A 20,768-nucleotide genomic window follows, 5' to 3' on the forward strand; every position below is an offset into this window, starting at 1 on the left:
GTGGTCAATTTTAGATTACCTAAATTTGTTGAAATGAGTAACGGCAGAGCAGGGAGAACACAAATCTCAGCAACGGTACATGCCAAAAATAGGTCTACTTCTTTTGTGTGAGATATTGAAAAGGGATCGGGGGTAAGACACAAAACAGGGAAGAGAGTAAAGGAGATCATGTAGAAAATTAAAAAATTGCTCAGGGCTCAGAGCTTCTCATCTAAAGAGAGAAGCAAGCATGGGGCTTATCACTAGGCAACCATAGATGGGAAGATTCAATAGTCAAACTAGTTTTTCTCCCTCTTGTTTTGAATTTTAATCTTTCTCCCACCCCCACCACATTTGTGTATGTCTTAGTCAGCTTCATATTATTTCAGGCTTCCCCAGGAGGCTGACGTTGATTCCTGGTTCCCATTTCCTTATATAACACAGAGCTATGTGAGCAGCCTGAATAAGGAGTCTGCACATCTCTGCACCCCAAAATGCATTTAGCACTACCCCGAATTATTTGCCCTAACGTCCTCTGCAAGATGCCCTAGCATTGTCTCCAGTCTAAAGCGTCATCTCTGCCTAAATCATTCCCAAGTGTGACACATCCATGCCAACGACTGCCACACCATGAATATTCCTTAAGCCCATTAAGCAAAATTCTCCTGCAACTTTAATTAACAGCTTCCGCCTTTTTAAATTGTCTTCTGTTTAGTGTGGCCATGGCATTAACAATAAATTGCCTTTTATATTAGTTCCTGTTTCCGTAAGGAGGAGGCTTTAATTACTGGTTCCAATTGCACACACAACAGCTAGTGTGGAAGCAATATGAAAGCAAACTCCCACCATCCCATACTATACACCATATTGGCTGCGGTTGATAGTATGTGGAGTCTAATAGCATCTGGATAACCCTGCTTTAGGTAACATTGATTAGCAAGCTAGTTGAAAAGCGCCATTCGCAGAAACTCCTTCACAAGTTAAAAAGAGAGAGCTGCTAAATAGCTAAGATCTGTATATTAAGAAAGCCATTGTTAAGGAAACATTTGGTACAAAAAGAAATAAAATGATTATAATAATTTACTTATATAGTGCTCCTCCCTTCACTTAATAGTGATTTACATGAATATAATAAAGCAACAATAAAAACATATTAGTTAGAAATCATTAAAATCATTTTTAAAATGGATGTAGGGGAGTGTGTGTGTGTGTGTGTGTGTGTGTGTGTGTGTGTGTGTGTAACTAAGCATTTTTAGCTGAATTCAATAGTGCAGGTTTTATTTTAAGGAAGAGCTGAGCTCCAAGAACTGTTTTCAGTGCCAGAATTCAGCTATGAAAAATATAAAGCAATCATACAGAGCATCCACGACTGAGCATGTGAAGAGTGAATCTGCTCTTTTATGGAGGAAACCACAGCCAATCTTCATCACACATCTCAGCTAAAGGGTCAGAATTTCTTGCTCCCATGCCATAGCTTCTAATAGCTTCTGGGGGATGTGAGCCCCAGTATTTCCTTTGGAAATAAGTGCTGCAATAGTGCTTCTTCTAAGATGCTTCTGAAATGTTGGAGATGGGAATACCATCTTAGTGGCCTTGACAAAATACAGTTTACTAGAACACTGCTGTTTCCTGCGCTGCAGACAAAAAGACAACACCCAGAACTGCAGGAAGCTCAAAGCAGCTCTGCCTAAGTGCTTCTTTCCTGAACTGGGCCCTTACATTCCAACAGAGAGAGAAGCAAGTGGGCTGGTGGGGAGGTGGGACAGGACTGATCCAGGAAACAGGTTTTCTGCGCAGATCCTGCATGGCTTCAATTCTCAAGGAAAAAGCAAGGGTGGGAATGAAGGTGCTTGAGCACTCTGGAAGAGCAGGCAGCCTGTGGTGGCTGGGCGTAATGACTGAGAAGGCAAACTTTCCAGTCTACAGAACTTCCCTGCTCTCCTTTCCTCTTGGCGCTGGTAACTGTGACTCTCCTTTCACCCTGCCTTTGTTTTGTTACTGGGTCTGTATCCATCTCCTCCTTCGTTTTTTCCATAAGCTTTTCCTCTTTTGCTTTCCTCACTCCTGACAATTCTCTTTCCCCTCCGCCCATCTGTTGCCTAAGTTTTACGAGCCTGGCTCCTTCTCAAAGACTTTTTGGTACCTGTTTCCTGAACAAGGAGGGGTGAGGGAAGTAGGAATATTCAAAGCATTTGCACTTGGGGGGAAAACAGCAGCCAAGAACTGGATGCTAAATTAGGCAGCCTGATAGAAGCAAACATCCTTGATCTGTCAATCTTAACCCACTATAGATTTAAGGATGGAGGAGTGGTGCGCAGTATGCCTCTTTCATCTTTTGTATTTAAATTTTACACTATGAAAGGCCTATTTCCTATCTTGGGATTAAGAAATTCTACATCTGTTCAATTTGCTTAATTTGGACTGATGGCCAGGGAAAGGTGTGTTTCCTCCTCACCATCAGGGTATGTGCTTTGCTTTGTAGGGATGGTGAAGCATAAATTTTGGACTGCTTGATGAAGATCAGTATAAAGAGTACAATTCCCACAACTGCATTCCCCTGGAAGGCGTGGAGGTGTCCCACTGGATTTGCCTTCTCTGAGATTCCTTTAGATTCTTTTCCTGCAAGGACTCCAGCAGAGCTACAAGACAGGAGTGTCAACTGATGCATGTGGTGTGACACACACATACACAATTAATGATCCAGGTTTTAATTGATTGATTAAATGTCAGCATGTCTATATGTTGCCCCCAAACATAGGTGAACTATTAAGGATGCTAGGGGAAGGGTGTATACTAAGTGTATACTAAGGATGTTAGGGGAAGAGAATTTACACTTTAACTAACAAACTTAGTTGGTCTCTAAGGTGCTACTGGACATTTTTTAATTTTTTTATTTTGACTGCGTCAGACCTACACAGCTACCTACCTGAATCTAACAAAGGCTAGTAATTGTTAGAAAGAAATGGCACTCTAAATGTTTCTCTTTTTTTTAGATTTGAGAGAAAGATACAGTGCCTAGCTGAGTAACACATTGTAGCCTCCCAAACCCTTAGAAAATTAACAAGCTCAAAGGCCACCAGTACTGAATATGATTCATGTTTGAAGGTTGTACTGTATCTATGGCAATTTCAGTCAAGCACTGTCAGCTTGGGTTGCCTGTGGTTCTTACTGAAAGGAAGAAAGTAAAAGAAGGCTGACTCAGGGCTGTTCTATATATAATGTGGCAGCAGACCCAGGTTTGTCATCAAGTATACAATTGACAAGGAGCTGCAGCCAAATTTTGTGTGTGGACCTGTGTAATATATGTGTGTCCAAATATGGTTTTGTTTCTTTGGTGTACACCTTGCAATTATGGTGGTGATGATGACGATGATGTAATGCATGCTGATCTGAAAGCAGTTCCAAACTGATATTTTATCTTTTACCTGTCTTCTCCATGCTTCCAGCATCTTCTCTGCCATCTGAAGTGGACAAACCAAGTTCATCATCTACAATGAGAGAAAAAGTGAAGTAAATCTAGCAGTTTCTGCCAGAAAACTAATTTTGCAAAATTATACTGTAATCTGGATTTTAGAGCCAAGATAGCTTTAAAAATAACCACAAAACAAATATAAACATCTGTGACTGCCCATCACTATTTGCATGTGGAGGGGGGGATGTTTCTAAAAAAACAATGGAACAAAGTACTTGGTAACTGACTTATGTGCTCCAGAGCACCAGGGCATAATTTGTGCCATGACTCTGCCTTGGCATCTATTTCTACAAAAAAAGGGCAAGATTAGGATAGCAAAATTCTACCTAGCACTAGATCTTTACCTTTTCATTTGCTATCAGAACGTCCATCACTGATGCGCTTTTTTATCCTCAAGAACTTCTTAAGTATGTTGCCATCCATTTGCAGAGAGACTCTTTCCATTTTATCAATAAAATAAAAAATAAAATAAAATGTTTAAAACTCTGCTGCCATAGCAGTGATGGTACAAGGCAGCAACAGAATATAGGGCTGGCCCTACCATTAAGCAGTCTGGTCACATGATGCTATGAGGCGGGCAGTGGCAGAAAAGTGGTGAAAGGCAGAATTGTGTGGGCCACATGACCTGCCCCACATCCCCTAAACTAGCCTGCTGCCCTCAGGTACAGTAGAGGGTGCTCTCCCACTGCCATTGTAAAGGGAAGATTCGATTGACACAAAGTCTGTCAGCTTCTGTACACAGAATGGGAGTGGATACAACTCTGTTCTTTCCTCTGGGCAGCAAAATGTCTTGGGATGGGCCTGCAGAGGATATTTTATGTGGACAGCTTCAGGGGACAAGAGACAACCTGATTTTGGCTTTAAAGCCACATGCTCATTATGTGATGAGGCACAAATATTCAGACCTGGAACCTGAAGAGACAAAGAGGATTCTGCTCAGATCATAACCAATCCCATAAATACAACCTTAGAAAGCCTATGATGGTACACACAGAGGAGCCTAGAAACAGCTGCAAAAGTTTTCAACCATTCCTGCCCCCCCCCATTCAAACAACACTTGTACAGCTACCAGACTGAATGGTTTGCCTCAGCTCCAGGCATGCGGCTAAAATTATTTGCTGCTCTTTTTAGAAAGTGGTACCTGTCTCCCTCCCTCCATGCTCTACAGAGCTAACAGCAGTTTCAGCGTAAAGGAATTTGAATCAGGGAAATGGGATGGGAGGATGTGGTTAAACCAATCCTCCTGCAGTGCTACTTCCCTCAACTTCAAAGCAACAGTGTGAGGCTGCTAATTAGTACCCCCCCAGTCCACCACAGACCTCCTGCATCATGTCTGGTTTAGCCCTCACAAAGATGACTAGGTAACTCTCACTGCCTTCTGAGAGATGTTTTATAATGCAAAATTCTTATATGGGAAGAATTCTCATGTAGGCATTACCACGCACCCTCTGTAGATGGCAACATCTAGCAAATACACATAAATGTATTTTCCAACTGAAGAGACACTGTCAGCAATACTCCCCATGTTTGTTCATTATCTACAAGCAGCAATAAACCCAAGTGTGAGATCACTATACAGTGGTACCTCGGGTTAAGTACTTAATTCGTTCCAGAGGTCTGTTCTTAACCTGAAACTGTTCTTAACCTGAAGCACCACTTTAGCTAATGGGGCCTCCTGCTGCTGCTGCCGTGCCGCCGGAGCACGATTTCTGTTCTCATCCTGAAGCAAAGTTCTTAACCTGAAGCACTATTTCTGGGTTAGCGGAGTCTGTAACCTGAAGCGTATATAACCTGAAGCGTATGTAACCCGAGGTACCACTGTACAGAATATACCAGTTGCAGGCTTGTTTTCCTGTGGTCCTAAAGCCGGCATGGGATATGCATCCTTCCTGTTTACTACCACAGCCCACTGGCTGCTTATTTACATGCTAAAAAGTCATCTGTGATGACTTCATAGAGTTAAAGCAGGGCAATGGTTAACAGACTGACTTGTGAAAAGGATGAGTCCTTGGTTCAAATCGTTCTTCTGCTATGAGCTTATTAGAGACTATGACAGACAATACTTTCTAAGAAAGTTCACTTCTCATGGTGTGTAAACACATTTATTTTGCCCCACAGTTATCCCTGGTCAAACAGGTTATGTGTGGTTTTGAAATAATGCAAACCCCTGAAAAGCCTCTTCTGATCTCTTTTCAACTATCTCACTAAACTGTTTCTAACCTTGGCTGGCTTATAGCTATAACAGAAGTAACATCTTAGGTGTGGTGGTGGTAGTTTGAGGGTAGCTTCACTGCATTGGAAATCACAAGTATCTTCTGCCCTAAAGCAAGTTTTGGAGAAAACAGCTCTCCTACCTCTCTCCTACCAAAGCCACATATTAACATACATTATATTAATGCCAACACTACATACAAATGTTAAGAGTGAAGCAATCCAATGGTCTAATTCAGGTGTCACTACTGCCAAAACTCACTTCTGAATAGTCGAGTTCCCCATTTGACTGTGACATTGTCTGCATTTGTACTTGGCTTGGCGTGGTTAAGAACCCATTTAAGTGCCATACTTCCTGATCAATGACCACCTGGCTACTTATCAGGCAGTTTGGGCAAGCCATTTCAGATGTTTCCACAGCCACGTGGAACCCTGACCATACAGAAGAAAATTTCAGTGGCAACATGTCAGTACAGCAACGTTAGAATCAGCACTCATCCCTATGCTGTTCGGGAACAACAACCTACATGCGAAAGCTTAACATATAGAACAGGAAAATGGGTTATCACCTGCTAGCAGAGGGAGGTAGTATTTTAAAATATGCCCCATAAACCTATCAATTGTTATTTAAGGCAGTAATAGCAATCACTTGTTATAGCGTCATAAATTTACATGGCACTTTATAAGCATAACACAAGCGGGAAAGCTTCCTTAGCTTTGACAAGTATCTCCGGTCTCACTAAAGAGAAGACAATGAATGAAACGCACTGTCAGGAGATGATGGAGGCCATGGGAAGAGGAAAAGGGAGGAGGGCTGTATGCGTGTGGATGCGGAAGGACGGACTTAGCACAAGGGGGGAATGCTTTCCAGAAGGCAGTATGGGTTAAGAGACTAACAGGAAAACAGAGGCCAAATACAGATAGTTATCATTTGCCAAGTGATAACTTAACACAGGATGAATTTAACCACTTGGTAAGCTGGTTGTCTGTATCATCCCACCAAGGACAGTAAGCAGAATTATCAGGCTGCCTCTTTCCAAGATTGCTGATCAAGTGCAGATGTGTGGCAAAAAAATTTCCCCATCACATGGGAAGACAAGCTGGTATTTTATCACTTAGCAAACAGACATCTGTAGTCACAAGATAAAAGCTGTGTTGGCATAAAGAAATGGTTCTTCCCCAGCAGTAACTGAAGGTATGTATGTTACTGTGCACAAACATTATTCCACTTGTGGGATGCCCAACATTAAGGTATCACTTTCATGAGCCACTTAAGACCAAGAGCAGCTCCATTCAGTCCCATCAAAATGTTACCAGCCTGTGTTTGAAGTCTCAAGGCCTGGAAGCCTGCTTCTAAAAATGAAAACTGAAACACTTGGGAGGCCAAATTCTGGTTCTCATTTATTTGTTTGTTTAACATAAGGAAATTTAAACCCGGAAGACAATTCTGGTTGTAGTATAAAATCCAGCACCTCTGGGGCACAGAGCTCTAGTTCTCAGTAAACAAAACAAGATAGCTGACAGAAGGTCAGATGCAAAGCTGGTCAGACTCAGAAACAGATCTTTTGCCAATATCATAGAATTAGTGCAAAGTGTGCCGGACAACCTGCCATGCTGCACTTTCTGGAAGCCAAAGCTTCTCCCTACCACCACTTTGTCTGGGGCACAGCTGTCTCTTACTCTCCATTCAAATCAATGCAAACCTGGTCAGTTCATCCCTCTGTGAATTTAGAATTGGATCTGAAGTTGGAGGGTCACAGAAACAGCTCTCCCTGCCCTGTTCCACCCCCACCGTTAGATGGGAAAGTGGCACCAAAGATCTTTTCTAAATAAATCAGGCTTGATTGTAAAACTCAGGCCAATGACGAGACACAACCTCATTAGCATTGATTTTAAAATAAATTATTGAGAGTGCCTTTCCCACCCACCCCCACCCCCACCCCTTGCCTGCTCTCTGGATCTGTGAAGGAGAACCGTAAATGTTAACTTATTACAATGACTAAAAAAAAATGCACACACAGAGAAAAGTAGAGGAAAAAACCCTAACAATAATTGAACAATCAAAGCTCGATTAATATCCTTCCAGGCAATGCTATGATGTGATAAAGAGAGTAAATGGAAAACACAGGGTTGCTCATCCTTTGCTGAACAGTGGAAGGGTTAGGCCAGTTTTTTCAGGCTTCATGCTGACCAAACTAAAAGAGTGCTGCTGCCAGCCCTCAACCATCTCTTGAACCTGGCAGACCTTTTCCTATTTGTGGCAGAGGCAGCAGGAATCACCTCTAAAATGGCACATATTTTGTAATGGCAAATGCATATTACATTCAAGCTCGCTCTGGGAAATCTAAGCCAAGAGACACCATTTAGAGAATGTTTCGGACCTCACATGATTGTTCTTCAGGAGCACCCATATCTATAATCAGCACACTGAGCGACTACAATACAAAAAATACAGTGGTACCTCTGGATGCGAACAGGATCCGTTCCGGAGCCCCGTTCGCATCCAGAAGTGAACGCAACCCGCCTCCGCGTGGGTGGCAATTCGCCGCTTCTGCACATGATGTCATTTTGACCATCTGCGCATGTCCAAGCGGTGAAACCCGGAAGTAACGCGTTCCATTACTTCCGGGTCGCTGCAGCGCACAATCCGAAAATACTTATCCTGAAGCTACTTCAACCTGAGGTATGACTGTAAAGGTAAAGGTAAAGGTACCCCTGACCATTAGGTCCAGTCGTGACCAACTCTGGGGTTGTGCGCTCATCTCACTCTATAGGCCGAGGGAGCCGGCGTTTGTCTGCAGACAGCTTCCGGGTCATGTGGCCAGCATGACAAAGCCACTTCTGGCGAACCAGAGCAGCACACGGAAATGCCGTTTACCTTCCCACCGGAGCGGTACCTATTTATCTACTTGCACTTTGACATGCTTTCAAACTGGTAGGTGGGCAGGAGCTGGGACCGAGCAAAGCAACGGGAGCTCACCCCGTCACGAGGATTTGAACCGCCGACCTTCTGATTGGCAAGTCGTAGGCTCCTGTCCCGAGGTATGACTGTAGTTTGTTTTAAAACAATACCACCAAACACCAACTGCTTCTCTGCAGTTTCTAAATATATCAAGAACTCCTTCCTCCAGCTTTGAACTGTGTGCTATGGGCAAGCCACAGTACCACCTTGCAGCCATGAGGACACTATTTACAGCATAGCAGGTCTCTAGAAATAGCACACGTGTTTAGGGTGAAACCTGAAGGATGATATGTACAATAAGTACACTTTCAATGTAAGGGAGACCAGAAGGGGGCTACAACCCAGCAGAAAATTCAGCAAATCTCACACACATTTCAATGGAGCTTATGCAAGAGAACTTCCCATTGCATTCTTCTTTTGAGTTTCTCAATATTGTTCATGTATTTGCTAGGTCTGCATCATGATCATCCACTAAGGAGCCCTTGGCAGTACATAGAGGGGTTTCTGGGAGGCCTCCCATCTAGGCAACTGACCAAGTATAGATGAGAACTTCATCAGAACTATTAAGCAATTCTTTTAACACAGCTTTCCTCAACCTGGTGTCCTCTATATGTTTTGAACTTCAACTCCCATCAGCCCCAGCCAGAACCATGTCAAAATGAATCCACATATGACCAACCCTTATGGCTTTACCATTTGATTTACAGACACTACAAAAATCCAAACGTTGGTTGTGAAAATGACCAAAGCAATAAACAGCAAAACAGGGAGGAAGAGAACAAACAATATGTTAGATGGATTCACATGGTTGAGAATTGAGCAGCAGCCTCTAAAAGCTTCTTGTGGGCAAGAACTGGCTCTTGGTTTGTGGGGGTTCTCTGGTGCCCCCCCCCCGGTGGATGTTCTGGTTCATCCCTACCTATCTGTTTCCATGTTTATTGGCTCTTCTCTAATGTACCCTGAAGTATGCCACTGTAATTGCCCACAATGCTCTGGAGTGATGTAGTGTCAGTTCAGAATGCTATGAGCAAATATAATGGCAGATGCAGTCTTTATTGAAAGATTGATGGGAAATGGGCCTAGACCAATGGCTGCATTGGGAGTGTGCCATTAGCAGCTCCCAAAGATGCCAGCTATTGGTCCTAGGCCTGGTTATGGGAAACCTGCAGGGCTAGGTTGGGTATCAGGAGCCAGAGTCATGAGCAGGTCAGCAATAAAAAATAACAGTGTCAGTGAAGTTAACTCTTTATTCAAAGAAACCAAAACAGCACATGCCTAACGAACACAGCAACTCTTCTCAGTAGGTTTTGCCCCAATGAGGCAGTTCTGAGGACTAAAGGTCCCTGCCTTCCCACCGCTCTCTAAGGCTCCTACCCCGGTTCCTTCTCTAGAAGCCTAAAGCTCTGCCATCTTGCCATCTTGCCTCTCTTTGCTCCTAATTTTTCTCTGTGTTCTCTGTGTTCTGGGAGACCACGGTGAGAGGAGCTGGTCACAGCAGGAGGGGAAAACTCCCTGGATTCTTACACAGCCTGCCCCATCTTTGTCTCCTGGCCCCACCTCCTCTCTTCCCTCTGAGTCTGAACCACTCTCTGCCACCGCCTCTTCCTCCTCACTAAACCCTGTTGCCTCTTCAGCTTCCAATGCCTCCTCCTCCCACTCGGCTCCTACTTCTCCCTCTGACCACTCATCATTGTCCCACCACCAATCCCCTGGCTCTGAGCCTTCTTTCCTGGGGGGTTCTCCTGGGGATTTGCCAGCTGGTGCCTCTGACCACTCCTCTGCATCCAGCCAGTCAATGACTTCAGGGTCTTGAACAGCCAGACCCAAATTCAGTACTGGAATTCTCCCTTCCAGGGTCCCTGAGGACAGTTATCCAACACAGAAGAACAGCAGGCAGAGTGTTCTGTCAACCAAGCAAGGGCAAAAGGCTGTAGCCCTTAGACTAACTACCAATTGCTGGGCCCATGGTGAACATCCCTTCTGTTTTCTTTGCCTGAAGAGGGTCCAAGATCTGAGCACACATAGACCTTCAAAGGTAGTGCTTACTTCATTTTTTATTTTTTACACTTTGGTCATTTTCACAAGAGAGTCTCAGGAAAAGGCACTTGAATTTCCCATGATTGTAAAACATAATGGAAAAACTTGGCGAATCCAGAGGCTTCATACAACCAGCAGCAGGGTCCAAGTTGCACAGATAGTATCAAAGAGATCACTAGGTTACGTCAGGTTATGAGGTTCCAGGTTTAAGTTTTAGAATCCTTAACATGTTAGAAAACACTGCCCATCAAATTCCTTGACTCCTTGAACAAGGTTAGTGAGCATTTGGCCCTCCCTTGCCAACAGCTCAAATTGCTCAGCAAAGCTGTTTAGCTGAGTGAACCCCAGACATTCCCCCAAGGAGATTCTTCTGTCTCGCCTTCTCTCTGCTTTACTGGAAACTCCACTCTTCTTTTCATCTCAGGCTGCTGTGCAAACTGCATTAGCAGAGCTTTCTTAATGGGTTCAGGGCAGTTTGCTGGGTCTAAGTCCTTGGCCCCAAACAGAGCCAAATTTCACCAGAAACGTCTCCTCAGCTGCCTCCATGTATTCTCAGCATTGTTTTGAAATCAAAGAAGGTAAAGAAAAGGAAGTGCGACACCAAAAAGAACTTGGAAAATTATCCAAGAGTTTTCTAGTCCAACCTGTCTTCCCAGAAGAAGTATGCAGGACTTAATTTCAGCTGGACTTCCAGCTCGAGAAACTCTTTTTCATGCAAAAGGGCTCAGCTATTGGATGTGATGCATAGTAAGAAATGCCTAGCCTAGCACATGTACCAAGTACCTTTGCCTTAGCACTGTGAACCACCACAAATGGCCACCAAACACCTGAGGTGAGAGCTAAAATTTCTGGACTAAAGACTGCAATTTTGAGAAAATCCAGAGGCCAAGCTCCAGGCTAAGTGTTGAAGAACCCTGATTCAAATGAGCCCTAGTGATACATAACTTGATAATACAGTAGTGATATTTATGAGCAATGGGCTGGTTCACACATGAGAAGTCATCACTCAAAGACTGCAACACAAGAAGCAACAGTTTGCATAGGTGAATGCACCAACAAATAATATACACTATGAGCAATCCAAGCCACCAGACACCAAGCCATGGGTGTAGTCTATGTGTGAACCATTCCTACTTAGGGTATGCATCCACCAACTTAGTCATTGTATGCTGTTCTGGGAAGAGACAATGCTCAATGGCAGGGTGCATGTTTTGCATACAGAAGGTTTCCAGATTCAATTGCCAGCATCTGTAGAACAGTGTTTCCCAACCACTGTTCCGCGGCACACTAGTGTGCCGCGAGATGTTGCCTGGTGTGCAGCGGGAAAAATTAAAAAAATCGAAAGATTTTTTTTTTAAGTCAAATTTTCGATTGGGGCGCCGTCACTAGATGACCCCTGGGGTTCCCTCCCTCCCTCCCGCTCTGCGCCTCCCTCCTCCTCCTCCTCCTCCTCCTCCGGGGAGACCTTTCCTAGCTCTCGGCCAAGGTGTGGCGGCTGCCACTCACTCACTCGCTCGCCCACCCGTCCCTCCATCCCTGCACCCGGCCTCTCCCCCTCCGTCCCCTGCGCGGGGGCTGCCGGGATCCGTAGTCCCCTCGCCCTTGGGCTCCACGCCCGCGCGGGGTGCGCAAACTACGTTTCCCAGCGTGGCCTGGCGTGCGTGCAAGTCAATGCATGCGTGCAGGCGTTGCATGGAGTGCAGTGCAATGCAATGGCAACGCGGCGCCCTGCATGCATGCATGCAACTTCCACCGGCGCTCCGGACTTGGCACGTGAGGGGGGTCCCCAGTGGGCGGCAGAGAGAGCCGGGAGGGCGAAGGGGAGCCGGGGGGGAGCAGCGCTGCTCCCCGAGCCGAGCCCGGGGGGAAACTTTGGCGTTGTTGCGCCGGGTGTTGGAAGCGGAGGCTGGCGGGGGCCCCTCACCTGCAAAACCTGGTCGCCTCTCATATATTTCATGCATTGCATTCATCGCCCACTTTCTCCAAGGAGCTCCCGGGGGCGCGCGTGGTTCTCCCCGTGTTATCCTCGCAACAACAGCCCTGCGAGGTGGGTCAGGCGAGTGGCCCAAGGGAGCACCCAGGGATTGTCCTGGCCAGGTGGGGTGATTTGAACCCTGCTCTCTGCCCGGTCTTCGTCCTCATTTAGCCCCCACATGTGCATGACTGTGCATGACTGAGGTTTTCCCCCCTCGTCTTGGCTATGGTGTGAGTCTGTGCTGTTAATTAATGGGGTTCTGCCTTCGGAGAAGATGAGCCAGCCCTCAAGGAGGTGATTATGAAATTTGCTAGCAATTCATGTCCCTCCCGGCGTGACGCTGCGCGCTGACGTCACGGGGCTGTAATGGTGGTGTGCCTCGAGATTTTTTTCATGAAACAAGTGTGCCTTTGCCCAAAAAAGGTTGGGAAACACTGCTGTAGAAGGCAGCTGCCCTCTCTGGCAGAGAACAGCCCTCCAGGAGTTAAGACAGAGACTCTTTCATCTGCTACCTGATCTTTTCTACCTGGATATGCTTTTTATGCAAAGACTTCCAGGGATTTTACCTGGAACCTTCTGCAAACAAAGTATGTGTGCTAGGATCCTCCCACAATGAAGGATAAGGAGGTAAGATTCTTCTTCTTTGCTAAACTATACACTGAGCAGGTTGTCGTGTACAATGCAGGGGTGCAAGTTTTAAGTTGCCTCAGTCAGGGCTTTGGCTGCAGGCTGAAAGAGTGGAATCCAAGGCAGACAACTTGAAGGATTGCAGTTGAAACATTAATATCATAATTAAATGCCAGGCTTTCCCAGTTGCACAGTGCCCCTAAAAGCTTTTGATGGATGGAAGCTTTCAGGAAAGAAGCCATTCATGTTTTAACTCAGGAAGGTGCTGCCAGCAAACTGCTCATTGGTCCGGCTTCCACACTAAGGCTGAAAAACAGACTCAATATGCCCTTCAACCTGACTCCCTTCACTCTTGCCCACCCATAATATGTGTGTGTCTGTATCACAAAGGACTGTTCCTGTGTAAGGTATCAGAAAAAGACCAGTTTAAGACTGCAAAACAAGCATGCATTGCATTTAAATATCGTATTGATGCGGCAATCATGCCACTTGTTTAACTTGTATTCCACGAGTTCAGCCCAAGCATCTGTTAAAACCATAATCTAACCCTAACCCACCTCTACATTGTACTGGGCAACCTGCTCAGTGCATACAATTCCTCAAAGAGGAATGGAGTCCAGAGATAAATCCCTATTTGCTAAAGACAGACTACAAGCAAACACCAGAAGACTGTATGGCATAGAAATTTATTTAATAATAAATGTCCAAGTTCTTAAGGTCCACAGGGCTCTTTTTTGATATTTCCCTCCAACAGTCTAAACCATGGGTTGGGGATCGCTGGCCATGGAACAAATTATACTTCCCAGGTCTCCTAATTTGATGTGAGATGGTATTTCCCACTGGCCACACACTCCTGTCAATCACCTGATGTCAGGATCAAGTAATCCGCAGCCACAAAGAAACAATGGGGAGCTTTCACTTGCAACTGATCCTTTCCAAATACAGCTTGCATTTGGTGCTGTTTAAATTTGGCATCAAATGTAAGCCATGCTGCTGAGGTTGGATCTACTCAGGAGCTCCCAAGAGAATCCAATGTCTACTGAAAGTAGATTGCATCTTTGCAAGTGTGCCTGTTTGCATTTGGCCCTGTTTGCAGCTATAGCTGGGCCAGGGATCCCTACTGAGCATCCTGTGTTGTCAGGTGATTGAAAAGTGGGCAGCCAACAACAACATCCCTGTATATTCCGTGTACCAAAGCAGCCAATCAAGGCGCAGTGATGGCTAGAATGCCACAATGACAGCACAATGACATTCAGGAATAGGGAACCTATGGATCTCTAAATCCCAAGCAGCATGGCTAATGCTCAGGGGTGATGGAAATTATAGTCCACCATCATTTGGAGGACCATAGGTTCCCCATTCCTGAATTACCAGGTGCAGAACACCAACACAAGGTCCTGGAAATTACCACCATGCCCTTCTTGTGAATTTCCTTTGGGTAACTAAAATACCACACCATCAGGGGATAGGAAATTGTGCAGAATAAACTACTGATCTGAACCAATGTGGCAATTGTGAAAATTCAGCAGAGGTTTTGTTTGTTTCTTTTTTTCTGTCTGTCTGTGTGAAGTATGGGCTGCTGTTGTTCTTTTTTATTATGGAAATAAAAATCTCAGTTGTGGTTGAGTGTTTCTTTCATTCTTTTTTTAAGAATGAAAGGAAGTGAGACTGGGATAGAGGAAGGAGAGAGACAGAGAGAGAGAAAGATAATTTCCTCAGCAAGTCATCGTCGCTAATGAAGTTTTACAAAAACAGATACAACCAAGGAAAAATAAAATTTCACAGGTGATAAATTTTTCCAATTTCCGAGGCAGAATTCGATAGGATTGTTAAATTAAGAGTGAAGGTGTCTGTTAGGAGGCAACGAACAATGATGGGTAATTTTATAGAGTGGAAAATTGAATCAAATTGCAACATTAAAACACAGCTCCTTGGAGGATCTGCCCCTATTGCAGGCCTGCTCCACTATATCGGTGGGAGACTTGGGGGAAAATGGCTTGAATGTCTAGCTGCAAGCTACACAGAGACTTGGCTTCAGAAGCTTTCAGAATCATTGAACTTGAAGATGGAGGTGGACAGGATGCTGGAGGGAAGAAACAGAGAATCTCCCCCTGCCAAGTCACTGCTCCAGCTATTGGGGTTTTTCCAGACCTAGATCTGTGCCACTTCTCGAAACTATGTGAGGCAACAAGGAAGTCACTGCCTTGAGGCAGGTTCAGAGTGCCTTGTCTTCCTCTCATTTTATAAATTATATGGTGACACTCTTTTGCCCTAATCTAACAAATGCTGAGACTGTTTGATATAGTACAGGCACACATCTTCCCCCACTTAAGCATGTTCTACTTACATGCAGTTCCGGGAAATAAACAGACAGACAGACTCATACCAAAAAATGGCAGCAGAGAGCTGGAGTCCTTGTGGCTCCATGGGGAGACCTTCCCTGGAGCCTGAAGAGGATGTCAGTGAGGGCAGAGGAAGCCCCATAGAGACCTGAGGGCACAGCAGGGCTTTGCTTAGGCTGCTCAGCCTCCTTACCTAACAGCTGATGTTGGAGGTAGCACAGCAGCAGCAGCCACTTTCCTGTGCTTCCTCCAGCCTCCAGCAGAGCTTCAACTCTAGTTGAAGAGAGAGTTGTGGAGAGAGAGAGAGAGAGAGAGCAGGAGAGCAAGGAATTCTGGTGTGATCTGGCTTGATCTGCATCCTCCTGGACTAATGTGTAAATCAGAACAAATTACCGTATTTTTTGCACCATAACACTCACTTTTTCCTCCTAGAAAGTAAGGGGAAATATCTGTGCGTGTTATGGAGCAAATGCCTGCGGGTGGCAGGGGGATCTGCTGCAGTCGTGAGCAGAGGATCCATGGTTCCCTTTCCTTCCCTCCTCTGTGGTTACAAAGCATGGATCCACATGGATCCTCAGGATTTTTGCATTGGGCTACTCCAAACTCACTGTCAGATCACATGTCTGTGGCCACAGCATGAACCACAAAAACCATATATCCACTGTTTCGTTTAGAATATTTTTTTTCTTGTTTTCCTCCTCTAAAAACTACGTGTGCGTTATGGTCTGGTGTGTGTTATAGAGCGAAAAATACGGTACTTTTCGCACTTCTCCAAATTTTGAAGTACAAATTTCTCCAAATATACTTTCTCACCTCAAAAACTGTGCTTAAAAACATGGATTTGGAAATAAAATAGAAATGCATATTTTGTGAAGATATTTAAATATGTATATAAATGCAAATTCTTATGCAATTTTTTATAATAATAGTTTAACGTAGAAAAAGGACAAAACTGACTGAATTAACATTTTATGACGGAACACTTAAAAATGGGCATTGAATACAAGCAGACTGATCTCTCCCACTCTAACTTCAGCACATGCCTAAGTGGACCATTTTGCATCAGTATTAGCGCAAAGCTACTAAAACACATGCAGCTGCAAATAGCTCTGTATTTGGCAATCTTTCTCTACCCGTACCTTATACGCTGTAATACCACCTTGTATTCCTGCAAAGGTGCAACTATCACCGCCTAGTGTTGGAATCAGAAAGGATAACCAGACCTCTTGCATCATGAAATCAACTCAAGAACTGCTTTGAGGAAGGCCAATCCACAGAACAAGTTGAAGACAGGGAAACATTTATGCCTACACTATTCCTTTTAGTACAGAACATCCCAAAGTCATTTCCACAACCCAAAGAATAGGGACCCCAAAGGATCCAGCTAGAAGCTGCCACCATAATGCAAAGAGCTCTCACTGCAGAACAGGGTATTATGACCCACAGACCTTACATTACTCAATGAAGGACTCTGATGAGAATGACATTCAGACTGTGTGCTCGAGGGAGAACCATCCAAATGTAATTTGGGGCCCTTCCAGTTGGAAGACACAGCTCTGTTACCATTCTTTGACTCATGAGACCCCTGCAGTATCTCTGTCTCCTCTTTCTCATAAAAGGTAAAGACTACAAAATAAGGTGAGGGCACTTTAACCAGCTGGCCAGTCCCTCCAGCGAGGTGGAGCATTCCATACTTTGGGTCTTGTCAACCTACATAAGGTTTCAGTTGGTTCTAGCTCTCTGCACAGAAAACAATTTCTATAGCTGTCTCAGGAGGCGACTATGGCTGTGTTCACACTCCTATTTACTGTGCACTCCTTGTGTTTCCAGTGCTTTGTTTTTTACTCTGTGTTCACACAACATTATCCAAAATGCATAATATCCTTTCCTTTGTTCTAAGATACTACTGGTTGATATGTTGATTCTAAAACCAGCTTCAAAATGATTGAAGACCTTAAGCTGTTCCTAATTTTTCTCTAGTCAAGGTATGAACACCTTTGCATAAATTAAAATATTTCTGCCCTTTTAATATTCCCTGGTGTGTACACACAGCTGTAACCAGAAGTGTGAAACACATCAAAAAAGCACAAGTTCAATGTTCTCTAAGGCGACAATGTGAACACAATCCATGCCAACCAGGAGGGCTCCCCCAACTGGAGCTCTTCAACATCCTGTTCTTGCCTTGGACCTGATGCTGCCTGCTTATCCCATAGGCCTCATGCTCCCATGGAACTGCCTCATCCTAGTCCTGCTTCCTCATGAAGTACTTCCCACACCAACTAAGACTCCAGGAAGGTTGGGGCCACAAGGACCAGGTGTATGTGCCACAGTATCAGCCACAATATTGCTGGTGTATCTATTTTATTGCCTACTCCTTTGTTCAAGCTCTAGTGATGTAGCTGATTCAGCAGTCTTGCCCATGAATCTTGTCCTCTGATAAGTCATAGCCTTGCCAGTGAGCTACAGTGATGGGACTGTGTTTAGATAGGTGGGAACTACGGCTGGGCAATATATCAATATATTGTCCAAAACTGGTTTAAGGTTCACATCGTGATAATGTTTCATAATATTTGAGCTGGCAATATATCACAAATCACAATGTGTGTAAGGGCTAAGCAATATCTGGTTTTCAACATCGCGATAAATCACCAGCTAAACACAGCAATGTTATCAGCAGCTAAACCTCACAATATCACCAGCTAAACATTGCAATCTACCACAATGTCTGAAGTAAGTCTGGAACTATACAGAGGTGAACAGGACAATGTCCTTGCAATTGCTAGGGGTCTAAAACAGATAAATGACAATATTATCAATCATCACACACTCAGTTTCATCACCAGGCAAGCCAAAATGCATCCCAACAGTACTTTTGCTTTTGGGCTTGGCTACCAAATGGTGGTATTTAGGACAATCCAAACTACAGCAATGAGTCATAGTGAATACAAATAATCTGGGACTGCCAGACCACCAGCAGGCCTGCTAGGAGGCAGAAGCAGCAGTGGCTGAAACAGCTTGCCATAACCATGGTACATGTCGGTAGTAGCGGTGACAACCTGCAAGGCCTGGCAGTGGTGGCACAATCATGGTGGCCTGCAAGTCCTTATGAAGGCAGTGGGAGGGGACAGCAGTAGCAGCAGCAGCCTGCAAGGCCTGGCAGTGGCGGCACAAGCAGTGGCAACTTGTGAGGCATCATGGTGGTGACGGGAGCTGGTGGCAGTAGCAGTGGCAGCCTGCAAGTAGTAGTAGCAGTTGCCAGGACATTGTCCTATTCACCTGTGTAGTTCTTTCCTTATTTCAGATATTGTGATATATCAATATATCACAACGTTTAGCTGGTGATGTATCGCGATATTGAAAACCAGTTATTGCTCAGCCCTAGCGGGAACAGGATAAAAGATCAGATGATGAAGTTGCCTTCTCATCCAATTCTCAGAGCGCAAATGCCACTATACAACCTTCATTCAGAACATAATGCTTTGCTGTGCACAACTAACTTTGGGTTGGATTTGTATCGCATTCCATCCATGTCAATGTGAAAGCTTGCCACTCATTATCAATTCTCTTGACAGGATTTCCTCTGCAATCTGGGGAGGGATCAGTTTGCATGCAGAGGAAATGCCAGGACTCAAACTTATCTGCAACTCAAGCTTTCCAACCAGAAGGTCACTGTGTATGGAGGCTGACTGTAATGACCCCAGTAGCAAGGAAAAGACACGCTGCACCATCCAGGGACACTCTTGCCAGCAGAGAAACATTAATCTTTTTCTCCTGCATAACCTTGGGGACTTCCTCCTATTCCAGGAGTGGTCTAGAACTAGGAACAGGATGCTGGGTGGAGTTGATCCCCCCCACGCCCCACCTCAGTCTTTGTCAGGGATCTTGCTGGATGGGTTTTGCTCACACTCAGGGTCTGAGTGATCAACATATTTAAAGTCAAGAAGAAATTTCCCTTCATGTCAGGCCCTTGTTTTTAATTTTGGCCTCTTATTTAAGTCATTTGCAGCAGTTTGCTCTGTGGGTACCTTTCTGTAATACAGTTGTGGGCACACAAGGATTGTGCATTCTAGTGTATTTGTATAGAAAAAAATGTGGCTATTTCAACTGTTTGAACACTGTTCACTCTCTCTCTTTCGTCGTTGTTTAGTCGTTTAGTCATGTCTGACAGAAAAACAAGGCTGCAATGAAATGAAGCATCAAAATTTCATTCTGATCCAGCAGTCAGCTTCTGTGTGCTGTAGGAATGTTTCAAATGTAAAGAGCTGCTGAAAATATGCAACCTCCAATGGGATCCTGCTGTACACAAGCAATTATAGTAGATCCACTGTTCTCGGTGACCATCTGCAGAGACTCGTATGCTGATTTTGTTGCATGAAGGTAGCAAAAGCCAGATTGGTAGAACAGATCTGCTGCTCTGCTCTGTGTACATTACACACAATGGAAAACCAATGTGAAAAGCTAGGCTGTTTTCCCAGATTGGCCATCCACACCTGAACAGAAGGGTGAATGGGTATACTATTCACATCAAAATGGTGTTATGAGTTTTGCTGTCTCGATTAGCATGAATGGGCCCTATCACTATGGTTTCACCTGACAGACTAATGGGTAATCAGGGGCTTGACAAAAGATGGCTAATGTTTTTTAATGACCAGGGATGTTTTTCTTAATAGCCTGGTAATCTCTCTCCCCTGCCTTTAGAATACAATGCCCATCCAGAGCTAGTAGGAGGGGTAAATAAACAATTTGTAAGGTTTCAACCTAGAGAGAAATAAAGTGCTCTCTGTTTATTATTATTATTTATTAAATTTGTATACTGCCCTATACCCGCAGGTCTCTAGCTGGACTGGAATCAGCTGGGGAGTTGCAGATGTTTAGGATGTTGCTTTGTTTGCTAATGTGATGCAGGATTAGTAGTTTTGCTCCCTTTGTAGGTGTCTAATATTTCCAATGAATCCTGCTTGTAAATTTGTAAATAAAATAAAAGATAAGTATTGCCCTTTTTGTAATGGTAAGTCCCAGATTGAACTCAAAGGGATGTTTGACATCCAAAGCTGTTTATTTTTTGAGTCCACAGGTTTTCTGTGCAAGCATAGTATTTGGTATTGTGACACAAAATTCACCATCCCATTAATCTCAGATTCCAAACAAACACAACAGTTCAAT

At 44.4% G+C, this 20,768-nt stretch overlaps 1 protein-coding gene and 1 long non-coding RNA gene across 15 annotated transcripts in view; one reads left to right on the top strand and one right to left on the bottom strand.

The window, feature by feature from the left end:
* Nucleotides 1–20,768, bottom strand: part of SKAP1 (src kinase associated phosphoprotein 1) — a 353,915-nt gene that overhangs the window by 70,919 nt on the left and 262,228 nt on the right. For all 14 annotated transcript variants that reach the window (XM_083470124.1, XM_083470125.1, XM_083470131.1 and 11 more), the window contains one exon: nucleotides 3,405–3,467. In XM_083470124.1, the coding sequence (XP_083326250.1) occupies nucleotides 3,405–3,467 (63 nt within the window). The remainder of the gene's footprint in view (nucleotides 1–3,404; nucleotides 3,468–20,768) is intronic.
* LOC310690867 lies at nucleotides 14,565–17,919 on the top strand. Its single transcript, XR_014518231.1, has 3 exons — nucleotides 14,565–14,701; nucleotides 14,915–15,048; nucleotides 17,819–17,919. It is a non-coding gene; the product is annotated as an uncharacterized lncRNA (long non-coding RNA).

The sequence above is a fragment of the Podarcis liolepis genome (genome assembly GCF_965112155.1).
Source record: "Podarcis liolepis genome assembly, chromosome: 13".
Lineage (NCBI taxonomy): Eukaryota > Metazoa > Chordata > Lepidosauria > Squamata > Lacertidae > Podarcis > Podarcis liolepis.